The sequence below is a fragment of the Oncorhynchus masou genome, chromosome 5 (assembly GCF_036934945.1).
Source record: "Oncorhynchus masou masou isolate Uvic2021 chromosome 5, UVic_Omas_1.1, whole genome shotgun sequence".
Classification (NCBI taxonomy): Eukaryota; Metazoa; Chordata; class Actinopteri; order Salmoniformes; family Salmonidae; genus Oncorhynchus; species Oncorhynchus masou.
The window spans coordinates 88,096,376-88,121,056 of NC_088216.1; the positions used below are offsets into that span (position 1 = coordinate 88,096,376).

At 46.5% G+C, this 24,681-nt stretch overlaps 1 protein-coding gene across 1 annotated transcript in view; it reads right to left on the reverse strand.

Annotated features, from left to right (window-relative positions):
• Positions 1-24,681, reverse strand: part of LOC135530281 (metabotropic glutamate receptor 7-like) — a 224,017-nt gene that overhangs the window by 152,677 nt on the left and 46,659 nt on the right. Inside the window, exon 5 of the mRNA XM_064958639.1 lies at positions 11,598-11,798. Within this exon, the coding sequence (XP_064814711.1) occupies positions 11,598-11,798 (201 nt within the window). The remainder of the gene's footprint in view (positions 1-11,597; positions 11,799-24,681) is intronic.

Consider the following 24,681-nt stretch of genomic DNA (forward strand, 5'->3'; position numbering starts at 1 on the left):
TCTGTCTAACACACTGACCTGTACAGCTCTCTGTCTGTCTAACACACTGACCTGTACAGCTCTCTGTCTGTCTAACACACTGACCTGTACAGCTCTCTGTCTGTCTAAACACACTGACCTGTACAGCTCTCTGTCTGTCTAAACACACTGACCTGTACAGCTCTCTGTCTGTCTAAACACACTGACCTGTACAGCTCTCTGTCTGTCTAACACACTGACCTGTACAGCTCTCTGTCTATAAACACTGACCTGTACAGCTGTCTGTCTACACACTGACCTGTACAGCTCTCTGTCTGTCTAACACACTGACCTGTACAGCTCTCTGTCTGTCTAACACACTGACCTGTACAGCTCTCTGTCTGTCTAAACACACTGACCTGTACAGCTCTCTGTCTGTCTAAACACACTGACCTGTACAGCTCTCTGTCTGTCTAAACACACTGACCTGTACAGCTCTCTGTCTGTCTAAACACACTGTCTGTCTGTCTAAACACACTGACCTGTACAGCTCTCTGTCTGTCTAAACACACTGACCTGTACAGCTCTCTGTCTGTCTAAACACTGACCTGTAACAGCTCTCTGTCTGTCTAAACACACTGACCTGTACAGCTCTCTGTCTGTCTAACACACTGACCTGTACAGCTCTCTGTCTGTCTAAACACACTGACCTGTACAGCTCTCTGTCTGTCTAACACACTGACCTGTACAGCTCTCTGTCTGTCTAACACACTGACCTGTACAGCTCTCTGTCTGTCTAAACACACTGACCTGTACAGCCTGTACAGCTCTCTGTCTGTCTAACACACTGACCTGTACAGCTCTCTGTCTGTCTAAACACACTGACCTGTACAGCTCTCTGTCTGTCTAAACACACTGACCTGTACAGCTCTCTGTCTGTCTAAACACACTGACCTGTACAGCTCTCTGTCTGTCTAACACACTGACCTGTACAGCTCTCTGTCTGTCTAAACACACTGACCTGTACAGCTCTCTGTCTGACCTGTACAGCTCTCTGTCTGTCTAAACACACTGACCTGTACAGCTCTCTGTCTGTCTAAACACACTGACCTGTACAGCTCTCTGTCTGTCTAAACACACTGACCTGTACAGCTCTCTGTCTGTCTGACACACTGACCTGTACAGCTCTCTGTCTGTCTAAACACACTGACCTGTACAGCTCTCTGTCTGTCTAAACACACTGACCTGTACAGCTCTCTGTCTGTCTAAACACACTGACCTGTACAGCTCTCTGTCTGTCTAACACACTGACCTGTACAGCTCTCTGTCTGTCTAAACACACTGACCTGTACAGCTCTCTGTCTGTCTAAACACACTGACCTGTACAGCTCTCTGTCTGTCTAACACACTGACCTGTACAGCTCTCTGTCTGTCTAACACACTGACCTGTACAGCTCTCTGTCTGTCTAAACACACTGACCTGTACAGCTCTCTGTCTGTCTAACACACTGACCTGTACAGCTCTCTGTCTGTCTAACACACTGACCTGTACAGCTCTCTGTCTGTCTAAACACACTGACCTGTACAGCTCTCTGTCTGTCTAAACACACTGACCTGTACAGCTCTCTGTCTGTCTAACACACTGACCTGTACAGCTCTCTGTCTGTCTAACACACTGACCTGTACAGCTCTCTGTCTGTCTAACACACTGACCTGTACAGCTCTCTGTCTGTCTAACACACTGACCTGTACAGCTCTCTGTCTGTCTAAACACACTGACCTGTACAGCTCTCTGTCTGTCTAACACACTGACCTGTACAGCTCTCTGTCTGACACACTGACCTGTACAGCTCTCTGTCTGTCTAAACACACTGAACAGCACACACTGACCTGTACAGCTCTCTGTCTGTCTAAACACACTGACCTGTACAGCTCTCTGTCTGTCTAAACACACTGACCTGTACAGCTCTCTGTCTGTCTAAACACACTGACCTGTACAGCTCTCTGTCTGTACAGCTCTCTGTCTGTCTAAACACACTGACCTGTACAGCTCTCTGTCTGTCTAAACACACTGACCTGTACAGCTCTCTGTCTGTCTAAACACACTGACCTGTACAGCTCTCTGTCTGTCTAACACACTGACCTGTACAGCTCTCTGTCTGTCTAAACACACTGACCTGTACAGCTCTCTGTCTGTCTAAACACACTGACCTGTACAGCTCTCTGTCTGTCTAACACACTGACCTGTACAGCTCTCTGTCTGTCTAACACACTGACCTGTACAGCTCTCTGTCTGTCTAAACACACTGACTAAGCTCTCTGTCTGTCTAACACACACTGACCTGTACAGCTCTCTGTCTGTCTAACACACTGACCTGTACAGCTCTCTGTCTGTCTAACACACTGACCTGTACAGCTCTCTGTCTGTCTAACACACTGACCTGTACAGCTCTCTGTCTGTCTAAACACACTGACCTGTACAGCTCTCTGTCTGTCTAAACACACTGACCTGTACAGCTCTCTGTCTAACACACACTGACCTGTACAGCTCTCTGTCTGTCTAAACACACTGACCTGTACAGCTCTCTGTCTGTCTAAACACACTGACCTGTACAGCTCTCTGTCTGTCTAACACACTGACCTGTACAGCTCTCTGTCTGTCTAACACACTGACCTGTACAGCTCTCTGTCTGTCTAAACACACTGACCTGTACAGCTCTCTGTCTGTCTAACACACACTGACCTGTACAGCTCTCTGTCTGTCTAAACACACTGACCTGTACTGAAACCACTGACCTGTACAGCTCTCTGTCTGTCTAAACACACTGACCTGTAACACACTGACCTGTACAGCTCTCTGTCTGTCTGTCTGTCTAAACACACTGACCTGTACAGCTCTCTGTCTGTCTAACACACTGACCTGTACAGCTCTCTGTCTGTCTAAGCTCTCTGTCTGTCTAAACACACTGACCTGTACAGCTCTCTGTCTGTCTAAACACACTGACCTGTACAGCTCTCTGTCTGTCTAAACACACTGACCTGTACAGCTCTCTGTCTGTCTAAACACACTGACCTGTACAGCTCTCTGTCTGTCTAACACACCTGTACAGCTGACCTGTACAGCTCTCTGTCTGTCTAAACACACTGACCTGTACAGCTCTCTGTCTGTCTAACACACTGACCTGTACAGCTCTCTGTCTGTCTAAACACACTGACCTGTACAGCTCTCTGTCTGTCTAAACACACACTGACCTGTACAGCTCTCTGTCTGTCTAAACACACCTGTACAGCTCTCCTGTACACCTGTACAGCTCTCTGTCTGTCTAACACACTGACCTGTACAGCTCTCTGTCTGTCTAAACACACTGACCTGTACAGCTCTCTGTCTGTCTGACACACTGACCTGTACAGCTCTCTGTCTAAACACACTGACCTGTACAGCTCTCTGTCTGTCTAACACACTGACCTGTACAGCTCTCTGTCTGTCTAACACACTGACCTGTACAGCTCTCTGTCTGTCTAACACACTGACCTGTACAGCTCTCTGTCTAACACACTGACCTGTACAGCTAAACACACTCTGTCAGCTCTCTGTCTGTCTAAACACACTGACCTGTACAGCTCTCTGTCTGTCTAAACACACTGACCTGTACAGCTCTCTGTCTGTCTAACACTGACACTGACCTGTACAGCTCTCTGTCTGTCTAACACACTGACCTGTACAGCTCTCTGTCTGTCTAAACACACTGACCTGTACAGCTCTCTGTCTGTCTAACACACTGACCTGTACAGCTCTCTGTCTGTCTAAACACACTGACCTGTACAGCTCTCTGTCTGTCTAACACACTGACCTGTACAGCTCTCTGTCTGTCTAACACACTGACCTGTACAGCTCTCTGTCTGTCTAAACACACTGACCTGTACAGCTCTCTGTCTGTCTAACACACTGACCTGTACAGCTCTCTGTCTGTCTAAACACACTGACCTGTACAGCTCTCTGTCTGTCTAACACACTGACCTGTACAGCTCTCTGTCTGTCTAAACACTGACCTGTACAGCTCTCTGTCTGTCTAAACACACTGACCTGTACAGCTCTCTGTCTGTCTAAACACACTGACCTGTACAGCTCTCTGTCTGTCTAACACACTGACCTGTACAGCTCTCTGTCTGTCTAAACACACTGACCTGTACAGCTCTCTGTCTGTCTAACACACTGACCTGTACAGCTCTCTGTCTGTCTAAACACACTGACCTGTACAGCTCTCTGTCTGTCTGACACACTGACCTGTACAGCTCTCTGTCTGTCTAACACACTGACCTGTACAGCTCTCTGTCTGTCTAAACACACTGACCTGTACAGCTCTCTGTCTGTCTAACACACTGACCTGTACAGCTCTCTGTCTGTCTAACACACTGACCTGTACAGCTCTCTGTCTCTCTGTCTGTCTAAACACACTGACCTGTACAGCTCTCTGTCTGTCTAACACACTGACCTGTACAGCTCTCTGTCTGTCTAACACACTGACCTGTACAGCTCTCTGTCTGTCTAACACACTGACCTGTACAGCTCTCTGTCTGTCTAACACACTGACCTGTACAGCTCTCTGTCTGTCTAAACACACTGACCTGTACAGCTCTCTGTCTGTCTAGCTCTCTGTCTGTCTAACACACTGACCTGTACAGCTCTCTGTCTGTCTAAACACACTGACCTGTACAGCTCTCTGTACAGCTCTCTGTCTAACACACTGACCTGTACAGCTCTCTGTCTGTCTAAACACACTGACCTGTACAGCTCTCTGTCTGTCTAACACACTGACCTGTACAGCTCTCTGTCTGTCTAACACACTGACCTGTACAGCTCTCTGTCTGTCTAACACACTGACCTGTACAGCTCTCTGTCTGACCTGTGTACAGCTCTCTGTCTGTCTAAACACACTGACCTGTACAGCTCTCTGTCTGTCTGACACACTGACCTGTACAGCTCTCTGTCTGTCTAAACACACTGACCTGTACAGCTCTCTGTCTGTCTAACACACTGACCTGTACAGCTCTCTGTCTGTCTAAACACACTGACCTGTACAGCTCTCTGTCTGTCTGACACACTGACCTGTACAGCTCTCTGTCTGTCTGACACACTGACCTGTACAGCTCTCTGTCTGTCTAACACACTGACCTGTACAGCTCTCTGTCTGTCTAAACACACTGACCTGTACAGCTCTCTGTCTGTCTGACACACTGACCTGTACAGCTCTGTCTGTCTACAGCTCTGACCTGTACAGCTCTCTGTCTGTCTAAACACACTGACCTGTACAGCTCTGTCTACAGCCTGTACAGCTCTGTCTGTCTAAACACACTGACCTGTACAGCTCTCTGTCTGTCTAACACACTGACCTGTACAGCTCTCTGTCTGTCTAACACACTGACCTGTACAGCTCTCTGTCTTTCTAACTGACCTGTACAGCTCTCTGTCTGTCTAACACACTGACCTGTACAGCTCTCTGTCTGTCTAACACACTGACCTGTACAGCTCTCTGTCTGTCTAACACACTGACCTGTACAGCTCTCTGTCTGTCTAAACACACTGACCTGTACAGCTCTCTGTCTGTCTAACACACTGACCTGTACAGCTCTCTGTCTGTCTAAACACACTGACCTGTACAGCTCTCTGTCTGTCTAACACACTGACCTGTACAGCTCTCTGTCTGTCTAAACACACTGACCTGTACAGCTCTCTGTCTGTCTAACACACTGACCTGTACAGCTCTCTGTCTGTCTAAACACACTGACCTGTACAGCTCTCTGTCTGTCTAACACACTGACCTGTACAGCTCTCTGTCTAAACACACTGACCTGTACAGCTCTCTGTCTGTCTAAACACACTGACCTGTACAGCTCTCTGTCTGTCTAACACACTGACCTGTACAGCTCTCTGTCTGTGACCTGTACAGCTCTCTGTCTGTCTACACACTGACCTGTACAGCTCTCTGTCTGTCTAACACACTGACCTGTACAGCTCTCTGTCTGTCTAACACACTGACCTGTACAGCTCTCTGTCTGTCTAACACACTGACCTGTACAGCTCTCTGTCTGTCTAACACACTGACCTGTACAGCTCTCTGTCTGTCTAAACACACTGACCTGTACAGACCTCTCTGTCTGTCTAACACACTGACCTGTACAGCTCTCTGTCTGTCTAACACACTGACCTGTACAGCTCTCTGTCTGTCTAACACACTGACCTGTACAGCTCTCTGTCTGTCTAACACACTGACCTGTACAGCTCTCTGTCTGTCTAAACACACTGACCTGTACAGCTCTCTGTCTGTCTAAACACACTGACCTGTACAGCTCTCTGTCTCTGTACAGCTCTCTGTCTGTCTAAACACACTGACCTGTACAGCTCTCTCTGTCTAACACACTGACCTGTACAGCTCTCTGTCTGTCTAAACACACTGACCTGTACAGCTCTCTGTCTGTCTAACACACTGACCTGTACAGCTCTCTGTCTGTCTAAACACACTGACCTGTACAGCTCTGTCTAACACACTGACCTGTACAGCTCTCTGTCTGTCTAACACTGACACTGACCTGTACAGCTCTCTGTCTGTCTAAACACACTGACCTGTACAGCTCTCTGTCTGTCCTGTACAGCTCTCTGTCTGTCTAACACACTGACCTGTACAGCTCTCTGTCTGTCTACACACTGACCTGTACAGCTCTCTGTCTGTCTAACACACTGACCTGTACAGCTCTCTGTCTGTCTAAACACACTGACCTGTACAGCTCTCTGTCTGTCTAAACACACTGACCTGTACAGCTCTCTGTCTGTCTAACACACTGACCTGTACAGCTCTCTGTCTGTCAGCTCTCTGTCTGTCTAACACACTGACCTGTACAGCTCTCTGTCTGTCTAACACACTGACCTGTACAGCACTGACCTGTACAGCTCTCTGTCTGTCTAACACACTGACCTGTACAGCTCTCTGTCTGTCTAACACACTGACCTGTACAGCTCTCTGTCTGTCTAACACACTGACCTGTACAGCTCTCTGTCTGTCTAACACACTGACCTGTACAGCTCTCTGTCTGTCTAACACACTGACCTGTACAGCTCTCTGTCTGTCTAACACACTGACCTGTACAGCTCTCTGTCTGTCTAACACACTGACCTGTACAGCTCTCTGTCTGTCTAACACACTGACCTGTACAGCTCTCTGTCTGTCTAAACACACTGACCTGTACAGCTCTCTGTCTGTCTAACACACACTGACCTGTCTGTCTACAGCTCTCTCTGTCTGTCTAACACACTGACCTGTACAGCTCTCTGTCTGTCTAAACACACTGACCTGTACAGCTCTCTGTCTGTCTAAACACACTGACCTGTACAGCTCTCTGTCTGTCTAACACACTGACCTGTACAGCTCTCTGTCTGTCTAACACACTGACCTGTACAGCTCTCTGTCTGTCTAAACACACACAGCTCTCTGTCTGTCTAACACACTGACCTGTACAGCTCTCTGTCTAACACACTGACCTGTACAGCTCTCTGTCTGTCTAACACACTGACCTGTACAGCTCTCTGTCTGTCTAACACACTGACCTGTACAGCTCTCTGTCTGTCTAACACACTGACCTGTACAGCTCTCTGTCTGTCTAAACACACTGACCTGTACAGCTCTCTGTCTGTCTAAACACACTGACCTGTACAGCTCTCTGTCTGTCTAACACACTGACCTGTACAGCTCTCTGTCTGTCTAACACACTGACCTGTACAGCTCTCTGTCTGTCTGACACACTGACCTGTACAGCTCTCTGTCTGTCTAAACACACTGACCTGTACAGCTCTCTGTCTGTCTGACACACTGACCTGTACAGCTCTGTCTAACACACTGATATGTTCAGCTCTCTGGGTGAGGGTCTGTCTTCAAATCTCCAGTGGTTGAATTCATGGAAATATTGTAAACAGCGTTTTCCTATTTTCCAACTGTAAGAGTTCCATATAGAATAAACGATCGTACTGCATAAGCAGTGTTCTAATAATATAACAACGTGCAAATATCGCACCTGTCTTTACTATTTTATTGTTATTCACAGCCGATAGAGATACAGTGGAATTGTTCCTATTTTGTTGCCTTACAACCTGGAAAAAACAAAGATTTTGGGGGGATTTTGTATAATTTGATTTACACAACGTGCCTACCACTTTGAAGATTCAAAATATATTAATTTTTTTGAAACAAACAAGAAATCAGACTAAAAAAAAACAGAAAACTTGAGCGTGCATAACTATTCACCCCCCCCCCCCCAAAAGAAATTACTTTGTAAAGCCACCTTTTGAAGCAATTACAGCTGCAAGTCTCTTGGTGTCACACCTTGATCTGTTTCAGCTGTCTTTGTGATTGTCTCCACCCCCCTCCAGGTGTCGCCCATCTTCCCCATTATCCCCTGTGTATTTATACCTGTGTTCTCTGTTTGTCTGTTGCCAGTTAGTCTTGTTTGTTTGAGTCAACCAGACTTTTGTGTCTCAGCGCCTGCTTTTCCTTGTCTCTCTTTTCTTGCTCTCTCAATTTTAACCTTTGCCTGTCCTGACTCTGAGCACGCCTGCCTGACCACTCTGCCTGTCCCTAAGCCTGCCTACCGACCTGTACCATATATATATACAGTACCAGTCAAAAGTTTGGACACACCTACTCATTCAAGGGTTTTTCTTTATTTTTACTATTTTCTACATTGTAGAATAATAGTGAATACATCAAAACTATGAATTAACACAACACGTCTTCACTATTATTCAACAATGTAGAAAATAGTGTAAATAAAACCCTTCAATGAGTAGGCGTGTCTAAACATTTGACTGGTACTGTATCTCGCCACGTTATATGAAAATAAATGTGAGAGTTAATAGATGATGTGTAGGGAGCTTTATAAGATAACTACAAAGCCAATTAGCACATTGCAGAGTTGGCTAATTGCGTAGCCGTTTCTTCCCAGAGGAAAATATTAGCAGGTTATGAAAATAGGATCATTGGAAGAGAAATTCAGCTACAAAATATTTCGAGGTCTTTGTGTCCTTCTCTTTTATTCCTCGTGCTACAACCTCATACAAGGTGGTTTAAATTGTTTTATTCCTCGTGCTACAACCTCATACAAGGTGGTTTAAATTGTTTTATTCCTCGTGCTACAACCTCATACAAGGTGGTTTAAAGTGTTTTATTCCTTGTGCTACAACCTCATACAAGGTGGTTAAAAGTGTTTTATTCCTCGTGCTACAACCTCATAAAGTGTTTTCAATGTTTTCAATGGTGATACTCATACTATTTCAGGCAGTGCCTGGAATTATGAGACCCCTTGTTTAGGGGTGCCTTTATAAGAAATAAAACAGTTTTTCAGCATATTAAATAGAAATCTTTAAAAAATAAGAGATTATCTGCAGAGCATTGATCATCATCACACATCGTCATTCCTATCTGAGGAGTGTCTCTCTATAGGTTAAAAAACCAGTTCACACAAGGCTCCCTTCCTCCTACAAGAAAACAAAATCATTTTTTGCTAGGATGTTTTCTGTGATTCTTAACGTGAACATTTAGGGCAGTAGTGTATCTGTGTGTTGACGTCTGTGTAATAGAGGACACTGTTTTTCTCAAACTATAAGCATGGTCTTTTCTCTACCTCCACTAAATCCAATCAATTCCTAAAACGTTTTTTCTTTCTCCTCGGAGTCTTTGTCTGTGTCTGAAATGGCATTCTATTCCCTAGATAGTGTTCATCTTTTGATCAGAGCCCTTTAGGGAACAGCCATTTAGAACAGTTTCCCTCTGTGGCCTTGTCTCTTCCACACAGTCAATAAGATATCCTGTGTAAACTTGCTCTGGATGTGGCATTCTCCAGGACGAATGGGGAGCTATGAGCAGCAAACACCATTGTCATGTCTTCATTCACCTTAGCTGCTGCCTGAATAACTCCGCAAACAAACCAGAACTGTGTTGCCTGTCAATTAAGCTTCTCTTTCACTTCCTACTGTGTACAAAATAGCCCTTTATATACCTTCTCCTTGAAAACACTGTTATGACATCACTTCCTACAGTGTGAACATGGTCTGTAATGACATCACTTCCTACAGTGTGAACATGTTCTGTTATGACATCACTTCCTACAGTGTGAACATGGTCTGTTATGACATCACTTCCTACAGTGTGAACATGGTCTGTTATGACATCACTTCCTACAGTGTGAACATGGTCTGTTATGACATCACTTCCTACAGTGTGAACATGGTCTGTAATGACATCACTTCCTACAGTGTGAACGTGGTCTGTAATGACATCACTTCCTACAGTGTGAACATGGTCTGTTATGACATCACATCCTACAGTGTGAGCATGGTCTGTAATGACATCACATCCTACAGTGTGAACGTGGTCTGTTATAACATCACTTCCTACAGTGTGAACATGGTCTGTTATGACATCACATCCTACAGTGTGAGCATGGTCTGTAATGACATCACATCCTACAGTGTGAACATGGTCTGTAATGACATCACTTCCTACAGTGTGAACATGGTCTGTTATAACATCACTTCCTACAGTGTGAACATGGTCTGTAATGACATCACTTCCTACAGTGTGAACATGATCTGTTATGACATCACTTCCTACAGTGTGAACACGGTCTGTTATGACATCACTTCCTACAATGTGAACATGGTCTGTAATGTCATCACATCCTACAGTGTGAACATGGTCTGTTATGACATCACTTCCTACAGTGTGAACATGGTCTGTTATAACATCACTTCCTACAGTGTCAACATGGTCTGTTATGACATCACTTCCTACAGTGTGAACATGGTCTGTAATGTCATCACATCCTACAGTGTGAACATGGTCTGTTATGACATCACTTCCTACAGTGTGAACATGGTCTGTTATGACATCACTTCCTACAGTGTGAACATGGTCTTTAATGACATCACTTCCTACAGTGTGAACATGGTCTGTTATAACATCACTTCCTACAGTGTGAACATGGTCTGTAATGACATCACTTCCTACAGTGTGAACATGGTCTGTTATGACATCACATCCTACAGTGTGAACATGGTCTGTTATGACATCACTTCCTACAGTGTGAACATGGTCTGGTATTTGTTTGTATACTTCACAAATGAAAGACAACGTTGCAGCCCGACGGCTAAATATCGGACCAACAGTTCTGCTAAATATCGGACAAACAGGTCGGCTAAATATCGGACCAACAGTTCTGCTAAATATCGGACAAACAGGTCGGCTAAATATCGGACCAACAGTTCTGCTAAATATCGGACAAACAGGTCGGCTAAATATCGGACAAACAGTTCTGCTAAATATCGGACAAACAGGTCGGCTAAATATCGGACCAACAGTTCTGCTAAATATCGGACCAACAGTTCTGCTAAATATCGGACCAACAGTGCTGCTAAATATCGGACAAACACTTCTGCTAAATATCGGACCAACAGGTCGGCTAAATATTTTACCAACACTTCGCCTAAATATTTTACCAACACTTCGCCTAATTATTTCCCCAACATTTTAGTCTAAAGAGACTTCATCAGGCTGTTGGAAAAGAAGAGTTCATCACATTGTAACTATACGTACCATTGAACGTGACACTGCGAATGTACTTGAGCAGTTTCTTGCCCCCGGCCAAGTCCATATCGGGACAGATCCCAGAGCCGTCGGGACACAGGTCTCTCTGCATGTTGTGAAGGGCGTGGGCCATGGCGTACACTGCATCGATCACAAACTGAACCTTCCCCTCTTGCTCGTACTTAGAGTCCATCCCAATCCGCTCTTGGCCTGCAGATGAAAAGAGGACAATATTCAGGACATGTTTTTGGAAAGAGATATGGTAATCACCTGGGTCAACACTATAATATTCCTATGCATTTGCATTAATGAGGTGACCTAAAAAAAAAGTACTCTTTTTTTTTTACATTTAGGACAATAACACACTAACATTAAATTCCACAGACATGGGTTACCTTGCAACGATGCAAACCTTATTTAATAAATGAAAGGAATCCTGTATTCACAATGTGTTGGTTTTTAATAACTTTAAAAGAGAGACAAGAGGAAGGACTAACAAGAGCAAGGTACTGACACATTCCTACAGGGTATTATATAATATATAATATAATGCTTTACGAAGAGACTTCACAGTTAGGTGATCTTTAAACCTGTCGACTATATGGAGAGCCTTCACAGTTAGGTGATCTTTAAACCTGCCGTCTATATGGAGAGCCTTCACAGTTAGGTGATCTTTAAACCTGCCGTCTATACGGAGAGCCTTCACAGTTAGGTGATCTTTAAACCTGCCGTCTATACGGAGAGCCTTCACAGTTAGGTGATCTTTAAACCTGTCGACTATATGGAGAGCCTTCACAGTTAGGTGATCTTTAAACCTGCCGTCTATACGGAGAGCCTTCACAGTTAGGTGATCTTTAAACCTGCCATCTATATGGAGAGCCTTCACAGTTTGGTGATCTTTAAACCTGCCGTCTATACGGAGAGCCTTCACAGTTAGGTGATCTTTAAACCTGCCGTCTATACGGAGAGCCTTCACAGTTAGGTGATCTTTAAACCTGCCGTCTATATGGAGATCCTTCACAGTTAGGTGATCTTTAAACCTGCCGTCTATACGGAGAGCCTTCACAGTTAGGTGATCTTTAAACCTGCCGTCTATACGGAGAGCCTTCACAGTTAGGTGATCTTTAAACCTGTCGACTATATGGAGAGCCTTCACAGTTAGGTGATCTTTAAACCTGCCGTCTATACGGAGAGCCTTCACAGTTAGGTGATCTTTAAACCTGTCGACTATATGGAGAGCCTTCACAGTTAGGTGATCTTTAAACCTGCCGTCTATACGGAGAGCCTTCACAGTTAGGTGATCTTTAAACCTGCCGTCTATATGGAGAGCCTTCACAGTTAGGTGATCTTTAAACCTGCCGTCTATACGGAGAGCCTTCACAGTTAGGTGATCTTTAAACCTGCCGTCTATACGGAGAGCCTTCACAGTTAGGTGATCTTTAAACCTGCCGTCTATATGGAGATCCTTCACAGTTAGGTGATCTTTAAACCTGCCGTCTATACGGAGAGCCTTCACAGTTAGGTTATCTTTAAACCTGCCGTCTATACGGAGAGCCTTCACAGTTAGGTGATCTTTAAACCTGTCGTCTATATGGAGAGCCTTCACAGTTAGGTGATCTTTAAACCTGCCGTCTATACGGAGAGCCTTCACAGTTAGGTGATCTTTAAACCTGCCGTCTATACGGAGAGCCTTCACAGTTAGGTGATCTTTAAACCTGCCGTCTATACAGAGAGCCTTCACAGTTAGGTGATCTTTAAACCTGTCGTCTATACGGAGAGCCTTCACAGTTAGGTGATCTTTAAACCTGCCGTCTATACGGAGAGCCTTCACAGTTAGGTGATCTTTGACTGAAGCAAAAGTATCATGTTGTTGCCACCCTCCTCAGGAAACCATGCTGTTTATGAGGCTACACACATTACTTTTGTTTTACTGTTTCTTTAACAAGTCAGTGAAGAACAAATTGTTATTTACAATGTGTGACGCCCTATGGGACTCACGGCTGGTTGTGATACAGCCTGGAATCGAACCAGGGTGTCTGCAGGGACGGCTCAAAGCTCTTAGACTCGGGAGCCCGAGTGGAATAAAAAATGATTCACTTCACAGGGTCTAAAGGTCATGAGGTCACGTTCCTTTCAATAAATATCCATGGCTTTATTTTGGTGACTTGATCATCGACAAATAAAAAGAATTGTCCATAATAATTTCAACATGTACAGTAGGCTGTGTACCCGCACAGTATCTGCAAGCTGTTAGCGAGACTGTTAGCGAGACAGTTAGCGAGACTGTTAGCGAGACTGTTAGCGAGACTGTTAGCGAGACAGTTTGCGAGACTGTTAGCGAGACAATTAGCGAGACAGTTAGCGAGACTGTTAGCGAGACTGTTAGCGAGACTGTTAGCGAGACTGTTAGTGAGACTGTTAACGAGACTGTTAGCGAGACTGTTAGCGAGACTGTTAACGAGACTGTTAGCGATACTGTTAGCGAGACTGTTAGCGAGAATGTTAGCGAGACTGTTAGCGAGAATGTTAGCGAGACTGTTAGTGAGACTGTTAACGAGACTGTTAGTGAGACTGTTAGCGAGACTGTTAGCGAGACTGTTAGCGAGACTGTTAGTGAGACTGTTAGCGAGACTGTTAGCGAGACTGTTAGCGAGACTGTTAGCGAGACTGTTAACGAGACTGTTAGTGAGACTGTTAACGAGACTGTTAGTGAGACTGTTAACGAGACTGTTAACGAGACTGTTAACGAGACTGTTAGCGAGACTGTTAACGAGACTGTTAACGAGACTGTTACCGAGACTGTTAGCGAGACTGTTAGCGAGACTGTTAACGAGACTGTTAGTGAGACTGTTAACGAGACTGTTAACGAGACTGTTAACGAGACTGTTAACGAGACTGTTAACGAGACTGTTAGCGAGACTGTTAACGAGACTGTTAGCGAGACTGTTAGCGAGACTGTTAGCGAGACTGTTAATGAGACTGTTAGCGAGACTGTTAATGAGACTGTTAGCGAGACTGTTAGCGAGACTGTTAGCGAGACTGTTAGCGAGACAGTTAGCGAGTGGAAACACTCACTATAAAACGCCATTTTTTGTTGTTGTGAGAAAACCATCAATAGAGTTGAATACGCAAAGGAAGCCCATATACGTCAGCACATGTGAATTGAACTGCGAAAAAAAAATATTATTTAATGTGCGTTACGTCATCACACACACACACACACACACACACACACACACACACACACACACACACACACACACACACACACACACACACACACACACACACACACACACACACACACACACACATTATCTGCCTTTTGTCCACAACTGGTATATTTGATGGAGACACAATTCTGATGGGAAAAAATGTACATGTTGGTTTTATGCAGATTTTAGAATATTCACGTGAAAATCTGTCGCCAATTGGATGGAAACCTAGCTTGTGGACGTTCAGTTCACGAGCTTACTCCAAAATATGGCATTACCGAAATGTACAATTCCAGAGAAAAATGTAGAATACCAACAACAGAGTCAGAAAATAAGCAGAAAATAAGCAGAAATGGATGCCCTGGGCTGGAATTCTATTAAGCATTGGCTTTGTTTTGGCACACGCGCACACACACTCACACTCACACACACACACACACACACACACACACACACACACACACACACACACACACACACACACTCACACTCACACTCACCTACTCTATGTGGCCATGCACACAGCTACAAATGTAGGATATTAATTTGATCATTTGCAAGAGAACTTTCCCCCACAAAAATGAACAATTGCCGTTTAAAAGGGCTTCTAAAGTTTTGTAATTTCCTCTTTGAAATCCCAGGTTGATGGCACCTTAACTGGGGAGGACGGGACTCCCCGTAATAGCTGGAACAGAATTAGTGGAATTAGAATCTAATAGCTCAATGTGTTTAATCCATTTAATCCTTTCCAGCCATCAAGCCTCCACTGACTGAAAATGCAGACTTGATTTTCACTTTTGAAAAATGTACAAGCAACATAATAATTCACATGTCCTGTTGCTGCACGATTATATTTCGGCAAAACTGTAAGTGTTGTGGGATAAGCTACGGACCCTGAACACAATTGCATTTTATCAAGGGCAAAGACACTGTGACGACAACAGCGGCACAACATTCCACAGGCCACACCTCCAAATCAACATGATGCAAAGGAGATGTGTCCTGCTGCTTGAGGCAGATGGTGATCACACCAGATACTAACTGACTGGTTTCCTGATCCACGACCTTAAAGAAAAGATAAGCATATCTGTAATCCCAGTCATATGAAAGGGGCCTAATGAATTCATTTCAATTGACTGTTTTTGTTAAATGAACTGTAAAATCAGTAAAATCTTAGAAATTGTTGCATGTTGCATTTATATTTTTGTTCTCTATATACGGGTGGTTATGGTTATAAGTCAACTAACTGTTTAGAACCTTTTTCTGGTGTGTACCCTACCAAACACATAGATACATGATAATTATATAACCTATCAAACAAACTAATTTCACATTAGACAAGGGGCATTGAATTCTCTGTCACGCTTCCTCTGCTCCCTCAGGACTGTATTTCTCTCTTTCTGTGTCTCCGTTTCTCCCCCTCTCTCTCTCTCTCTCTCTCTCTCTCTCTCTCTCTCTCTCTCTCCCTCCTCTCTCTCTCTCGCTCTCTTTCTCTCCATCTCACCCTCTCTCTTTCTCTCCCTCTCTCTCCCTACTCTCTCTCTCCTCTTTCTCTCCCTCCCTCTCTCTCTGTCTCTCTCTCGCTCTTTCTCTCCCTCTCTCTCTCTTCCTCCCCTCTCTCTCTCCCTCCCCTCTCACTCACATCTCTTTCTCCCTCCTCTCTCTCCTCTCTCTCTCTCTCTCCCTCCTCTCTCCCTCCTCTCTCTCTCCCCCTCCTCTCTCTCTCCCTCCTCTCCCCTCTAGAAGCTGTTTTTTAAGTCTCTCGGTTCCAGCTTTGATACACATGTATTGACCTCACCTTCTGGATGATAGCGCGGTGAACAGGCACTGGCTCGGGTGGTTGATGTCATTGATTATCTTTTTGGCCTTCCTATGGCATCGGATGCTGTAGGTGTCCAGGAGGGCGGTGAAGTTAGAGGTAATGCGAAGGGCAGACCATACCACCCTCTGGAGAGCCTTACGGTTGTGGGCGGTGCAGTTGCCACACCAGGCGGTGATACAGCCCGACAGGATGCTCTCGATTGTGCATCTGTATAGGTTTGTGAGGGTTTTAGGTGTTAAGCCAAATGTATTTAGCCTCCTGAGGTTGAGGAGACACTGTTGCACATTCTTCACCACACTGTCTGTGTGGGTGGAGAATTTCAGATTGCCAGTGATGTGTACGCAGAGGAACTTGCAGCTTTCCACCTTGTCCACTGCGGTCCCATTGATGTGGATAGGGGGCTGCTCCCTCTGCTGTTTTCTGAAGTCCACGATCATCTCCTTAGTTTTGTTGCCTACTACTGTTTTGTCGTCTTCAAACTTGACGATTGAGTTGGAGGCGTGCGTGGCCACGCAGTCATGGGTGAACAGGGAGTACAGGAGTGGGCTGAGCATGCACCCCTGAGGTGCCCCAGTGTTGAATATCAGTGCGGAGGTGTTGTTTCCTACCTACACCACCTGGGGGTCAGGAGGTCCAGGACGGGGTTCAGACCCAGCCCCTCCAGCTTGATGATGAGCACAGAGGGTACTATGGTGTTGAATTCTCAGGTGTGGTCAATTAACATCCTTCTTACATAGGAATGCCTCTTGTCCAGATGGGACAGGGCAGTGTGCGTGGTGTGGTGGCGATTGCATCATCGGTGGATCTATTGGGGCGGTAAGCAAATTGAATTGGGTCTGGGGTGTCAGGTAAGGTGGAGGTGATGTGATCCTTGACTTACCTCCCAAAGCACTTCATGATGACAGAGGTGAGTGCTATGGGGGGCGATAGTCATTTAGTTCAATTGCTTTTGCTTTCTTAGGTACAGGGACAATGCTAGCCATCTTGAAGCATGTGGGGACATCAGCCTGGGATAGGGTGAGACCGAATATATATATCTAAACACACCAGCCAGCTGGTCTGCACAAGCTCTGAGGACGAGGCTAGGGATACCATCTGGGCCGGCAGCCTTGCGAGGGTTAACACTCTTAAATGTCTTACTCATGTCGGCCACGGAGAAGGAGAGCCCACAATCCCTGACAGTGGCCAACATCGGTGGCACTGTGTTATCCTCAAAGCTGACAAGGAAGGTATATAGTTTGTCCGGAAGCAAGACGTTGGTGTCCGTAACATGGCTAGTTTTCCTTTTATAATCCGTGATTGTCTGTAGACCCTGCCACATATGTCTTGTGTCTGAGCCATTGAACTGGGACTCAACTTTGTCCCTATACTGACATTTAGTCTGCTTGGTTGCTTTGTGGAGGGAACTACACTGTTTGTGTTCTTCCAAATACCCAGTCTTCTTGTCCTGGTTAAATGAGGTGGTTTGCACTTTCAAATTTGCGCGAATGCTACCATCTTTCCACGGTTTCTGGTTGGGGTTTTAATCATCACACTGGGTACAACATCTCCTATACACTTCCTAATAAACTCGTTCACTGTATCGCTATATAAAATCAATATTATTTTCTGAAGCTACTCTGTATAGTGGAGTTGATTTTAACATGTCAGCTGTATAGCCTCTCAAACACGGTATTTAAACCTGATGTTAAAACCGTGTTGAGTGTCATTGCTGAACAGTGCAGCTAGAAATTCCAATGCTACCAGATTAGTTATTTTATCATAGAAAAATGCAAAGACCAAGAACAAGTAAAAGACATTCGCGACAGCTTCCCTGAAACAATGCATTGGAAGACATTGCTTAGAACATGGTGATATTCCGTATACGCTGTGACAGTTCAGAAATACAGCTGTGTAATTGGTCATTGTAGAGGTTGCATTGGGAATGCAGTACCCGATAGTTTCAGTGCTGCTCGTAAAACCACCAAACAGGGTGTTTGGGTTACTGCCATAACAGATATATTACCACTGTGGGGCAGCTGGGCACAAAAGCTTATTGATGACCTCTCTTCTTTTTTTTTCTTCCCAGCGATAATCTTCCAGGCGGGAAATGTGAAGAGAAAAAAAACTATGCAGAAGACAAAAACATCCCAAAAGGAAATCTATTCCCTATATAGTTCACTACTTTAGACCAGAGCCCTATTCCCTATATAGTGCACTACTTTAGACCAGAGCCCTATTCCCTACATAGTGCACTACTTTAGACCAGAGCCCTATTCCCTATATAGTGCACTACTTTAGACCAGAGCCCTATTCCCTATATAGTTCACTACTTTAGAACAGAACCCTATTCACTATATAGTGCACTACTTTAGACCAGAGCCCTATTCCCTATATAGTGCACTACTTTAGACCAGAGCCCTATTCCCTATATAGTGCACTACTTTAGACCAGAGCCCTATTCCCTATATAGTACACTACTTTAGACCAGAGCCTTATTCCCTATATAGTGCACTAATTTAGACCAGAGTCCTATTCCCTATATAGTGTACTACTTTAGACCAGAGCCCTATTCCCTATATAGTGTACTAATTTAGACCCGAGCCCTATTCCCTATATAGTGCACTACAACCAGAGTCCTATTCCCTATATAGTACACTACGACCAGAGCCCTATTCCCTACATAGTGCACTACTTTAGACCAGAGCCCTATTCCCTATATAGTGCACTACTTTACACCAGAGCCCTATTCCCTATATAGTACACTACTATAGACCAGAGCCCTATTCCCTATATAGTGTACTACTTTAGACCTGAATCCTATTCTCTATGTAGTACACTACAATTTGACCAGAGCCCTATTCCCTATATAGTCCACTACGACTAGAGTCCTATTCCCTATGTACTACGACCAGAGCCCTATTCCCTATATAGTGCACTACGACCAGAGCCCTATTCCCTATATAGTGCACTACGACCAGAATCCTATTCCCTATATAGTGCACTACTTTAGACCAGGACCCTATTCCCTATATAGTGCACTACGACCAGTGTCCTATTCCCTATATAGTGCACTACTTTAGACCAGGACCCTATTCCCTATATAGTGCACTACGACCAGAGTCCTATTCCCTATATAGTGCACTACGACCAGAGTCCTATTCCCTATATAGTGCACTACGACCAGTGTCCTATTCCCTATATAGTGCACTACTTTAGACCAGGACCCTATTCCCTATATAGTGCACTACGACCAGAGTCCTATAGGGAAAAAGCTGCCATTTAAGACGCAGCCAGTAAAAGTTTGGCCTGGGTTGAGTGAACCTTGGGGGGGCGCCACAAGGAGAGGACGGCATCGTCCTATAAATCCCATCCTCATCATCTCATTATGTCTCGTTAAAGAGAGACACGGCGCGAGCAGCTAACGAGCCAAGCGTGTAATAACCCAACAGAGAGGTGGAGGGTTGGTACTTAATGTAGGGCAGGACATGATAATAACAGCTCAGGTCTATTAGTAATATAGGGGCCTTTCCCACCTGGTGGTCCACTGACTGACTGTATAGTTTCCTTTCAAATCAAACGGCTGACCCCAATCTCCCCTCCCTCACCGGTAACAATAGACCCCAGGACTCTTCTCCCCCACACGCCAGGAAAATATCTCCTCTCCCTCCCGATCAGCACCGGACTCTCCACTCTTTCCCTGTCTTTTCACTCCCTCCCGATCAGCACCAGACCGGACTCTCCACTCTTTCCCTGTCTTTCCTCTCCCTCCGGATCAGCACCAGACCGGACTCTCCACTCTTTCCCTGTCTTTCCTCTCCCTCCCGATCAGCACCAGACCGGACTCTCCACTCTTTCCCTGTCTTTCCTCTCCCTCCCGATCAGCACCAGACCGGACTCTCCACTCTTTCCCTGTCTTTCCTCTCCCTCCCGATCAGCACCAGACCGGACTCTCCACTCTTTCCCTGTCTTTCCTCTCCCTCCCGATCAGCACCAGACCGGACTCTCCACTCTTTCCCTGTCTTTTCACTCCCTCCCGATCAGCACCAGACTCTCCACTCTTTCCCTGTCTTTTCACTCCCTCCCGATCAGCACCAGACCGGACTCTCCACTCTTTCCCTGTCTTTTCACTCCCTCCCGATCAGCACCAGACCGGACTCTCCACTCTTTCCCTGTCTTTCCTCTCCCTCCCGATCAGCACCAGACCGGACTCTCCACTCTTTCCCTGTCTTTTCACTCCCTCCCGATCAGCACCAGACCGGACTCTCCACTCTTTCCCTGTCTTTCCTCTCCCTCCCGATCAGCACCAGACCAGACTCTCCACTCTTTCCCTGTCTTTTCTCTCCCTCCCGATCAGCACCAGACCAGACTCTCCACTCTTTCCCTGTCTTTTCACTCCCTCCCAAACCTCCCAATAATACAGCTCATCCCCTCCTGCCATCCTACCCCTATCTCCCCATATCCTCACTCCCTCCCAAACCTCCCAATAATACAGCTCATCCCCTCCTGCCATCCTACCCCTATCTCCCCATATCCTCACTCCCTCCCAAACCTCCCAATAATACAGCTCATCCCCTCCTGCCATCCTACCCCTATCTCCCCATATCCTCACTCCCTCCCAAACCTCCCAATAATACAGCTCATCCCCTCCTGCCATCCTACCCCTATCTCCCCATATCCTCACTCCCTCCCAAACCTCCCAATAATACAGCTATCCCCTCCTGCCATCCTACCCCTATCTCCCCATATCCTCACTCCCTCCCAAACCTCCCAATAATACAGCTATCCCCTCCTGCCATCCTACCCCTATCTCCCCATATCCTCACTCCCTCCCAAACCTCCCAATAATACAGCTATCCCCTCCTGCCATCCTACCCCTATCTCCCCATATCCTCACTCCCTCCCAAACCTCCAATAATACACCTATCCCCTCCTGCCATTCTACCCCTATCTCCCCATATCCTCACTCCCTCCCAAACCTCCCAATAATACAGCTATCCCCTCCTGCCATTCTACCCCTATCTCCCCATATCCTCACTCCCTCCAAACCTACAAATAATACAGCTATCCCCTCCTGCCATCCTACCCCTATCTCCCCATATCCTCACTCCCTCCCAAACCTCCCAATAATACAGCTCATCCCCTCCTGCTATCCTACTATCTCCCCATATCCTCACTCCCTCCCAAACCTCCCAATAATACACCTATCCCCTCCTGCCATCCTACCCCTATCTCCCCATATCCTCACTCCCTCCCAAACCTCCCAATAATACAGCTCATCCCCTCCTGCTATCCTACCCCTATCTCCCCATATCCTCACTCCCTCCCAAACCTCCCAATAATACAGCTCATCCCCTCCTGCTATCCTACTATCTCCCCATATCCTCACCCTCTCCCAAACCTCCCAATAATACAGCTATCCCCTCCTGCCATTCTACCCCTATCTCCCCATATCCTCACTCCCTCCCAAACCTCCCAATAATACAGCTATCCCCTCCTGCCATTCTACCCCTATCTCCCCATATCCTCACTCCCTCCCAAACCTCCCAATAATACAGCTATCCCCTCCTGCCATTCTACCCCTATCTCCCCATATCCTCACTCCCTCCCAAACCTCCCAATAATACAGCTATCCCCTCCTGCCATCCTACCCCTATCTCCCCATATCCTCACTCCCTCCCAAACCTCCCAATAATACAGCTCATCCCCTCCTGCTATCCTACCCCTATCTCCCCATATCCTCACTCCCTCCCAAACCTCCCAATAATACAGCTCATCCCCTCCTGCCATCCTACCCCTATCTCCCCATATCCTCACTCCCTCCCAAACCTCCCAATAATACAGCTATCCCCTCCTGCCATCCTACCCCTATCTCCCCATATCCTCACTCCCTCCAAACCTCCCAATAATACAGCTATCCCCTCCTGCCATCCTACTATCTCCCCATATCCTCACTCCCTCCCAAACCTCCCAATAATACAGCTATCCCCTCCTGCCATCCTACTATCTCCCCATATCCTCACTCCCTCCCAAACCTCCCAATAATACAGCTATCCCCTCCTGCCATCCTACTATCTCCCCATATCCTCACTCCCTCCCAAACCTCCCAATAATACAGCTATCCCCTCCTGCCATCCTACTATCTCCCCATATCCTCACTCCCTCCCAAACCTCCCAATAATACAGCTATCCCCTCCTGCCATCCTACTATCTCCCCATATCCTCACTCCCTCCCAAACCTCCCAATAATACAGCTATCCCCTCCTGCCATCCTACCCCTATCTCCCCATATCCTCACTCCCTCCCAAACCTCCCAATAATACACCTATCCCCTCCTGCCATCCTACCCCTATCTCCCCATATCCTCACTCCCTCCCAAACCTCCCAATAATACAGCTCATCCCCTCCTGCCATCCTACTATCTCCCCATATCCTCACTCCCTCCCAAACCTCCCAATAATACAGCTCATCCCCTCCTGTCATTCTACCCCTATCTCCCCATATCCTCACTCCCTCCCAAACCTCCCAATAATACAGCTATCCCCTCCTGCCATCCTACCCCTATCTCCCCATATCCTCACTCCCTCCAAACCTCCCAATAATACAGCTATCCCCTCCTGCCATCCTACTATCTCCCCATATCCTCACTCCCTCCAAACCTCCCAATAATACAGCTATCCCCTCCTGCCATCCTACTATCTCCCCATATCCTCACTCCCTCCCAAACCTCCCAATAATACAGCTCATCCCCTCCTGCCACCCTACCCCTATCTCCCCATATCCTCACTCCCTCCCAAACCTCCCAATAATACAGCTCATCCCCTCCTGCCATCCTACTATCTCCCCATATCCTCACTCCCTCCCAAACCTCCCAATAATACACCTATCCCCTCCTGTCATCCTACCCCTATCTCCCCATATCCTCACTCCCTCCCAAACCTCCCAATAATACAGCTCATCCCCTCCTGCCATCCTACCCCTATCTCCCCATATCCTCACTCCCTCCCAAACCTCCCAATAATACAGCTATCCCCTCCTGCCATCCTACCCCTATCTCCCCATATCCTCACTCCCTCCCAAACCTCCCAATAATACACCTATCCCCTCCTGCCATCCTACCCCTATCTCCCCATATCCTCACTCCCTCCCAAACCTCCCAATAATACAGCTCATCCCCTCCTGCCATCCTACTATCTCCCCATATCCTCACTCCCTCCCAAACCTCCCAATAATACAGCTCATCCCCTCCTGTCATTCTACCCCTATCTCCCCATATCCTCACTCCCTCCCAAACCTCCCAATAATACAGCTATCCCCTCCTGCCATCCTACCCCTATCTCCCCATATCCTCACTCCCTCCAAACCTCCCAATAATACAGCTATCCCCTCCTGCCATCCTACTATCTCCCCATATCCTCACTCCCTCCCAAACCTCCCAATAATACAGCTATCCCCTCCTGCCATCCTACTATCTCCCCATATCCTCACTCCCTCCCAAACCTCCCAATAATACAGCTCATCCCCTCCTGCCACCCTACCCCTATCTCCCCATATCCTCACTCCCTCCCAAACCTCCCAATAATACAGCTCATCCCCTCCTGCCATCCTACTATCTCCCCATATCCTCACTCCCTCCCAAACCTCCCAATAATACACCTATCCCCTCCTGTCATCCTACCCCTATCTCCCCATATCCTCACTCCCTCCCAAACCTCCCAATAATACAGCTCATCCCCTCCTGTCATCCTACCCCTATCTCCCCATATCCTCACTCCCTCCCAAACCTCCCAATAATACAGCTATCCCCTCCTGCCATTCTACCCCTATCTCCCCATATCCTCACTCCCTCCCAAACCTCCCAATAATACAGCTATCCCCTCCTGCCATCCTACCCCTATCTCCCCATATCCTCACTCCCTCCCAAACCTCCCAATAATACAGCTATCCCCTCCTGCCATCCTACCCCTATCTCCCCATATCCTCACTCCCTCCCAAACCTCCCAATAATACAGCTATCCCCTCCTGCCATCCTACTATCTCCCCATATCCTCACTCCCTCCCAAACCTCCCAATAATA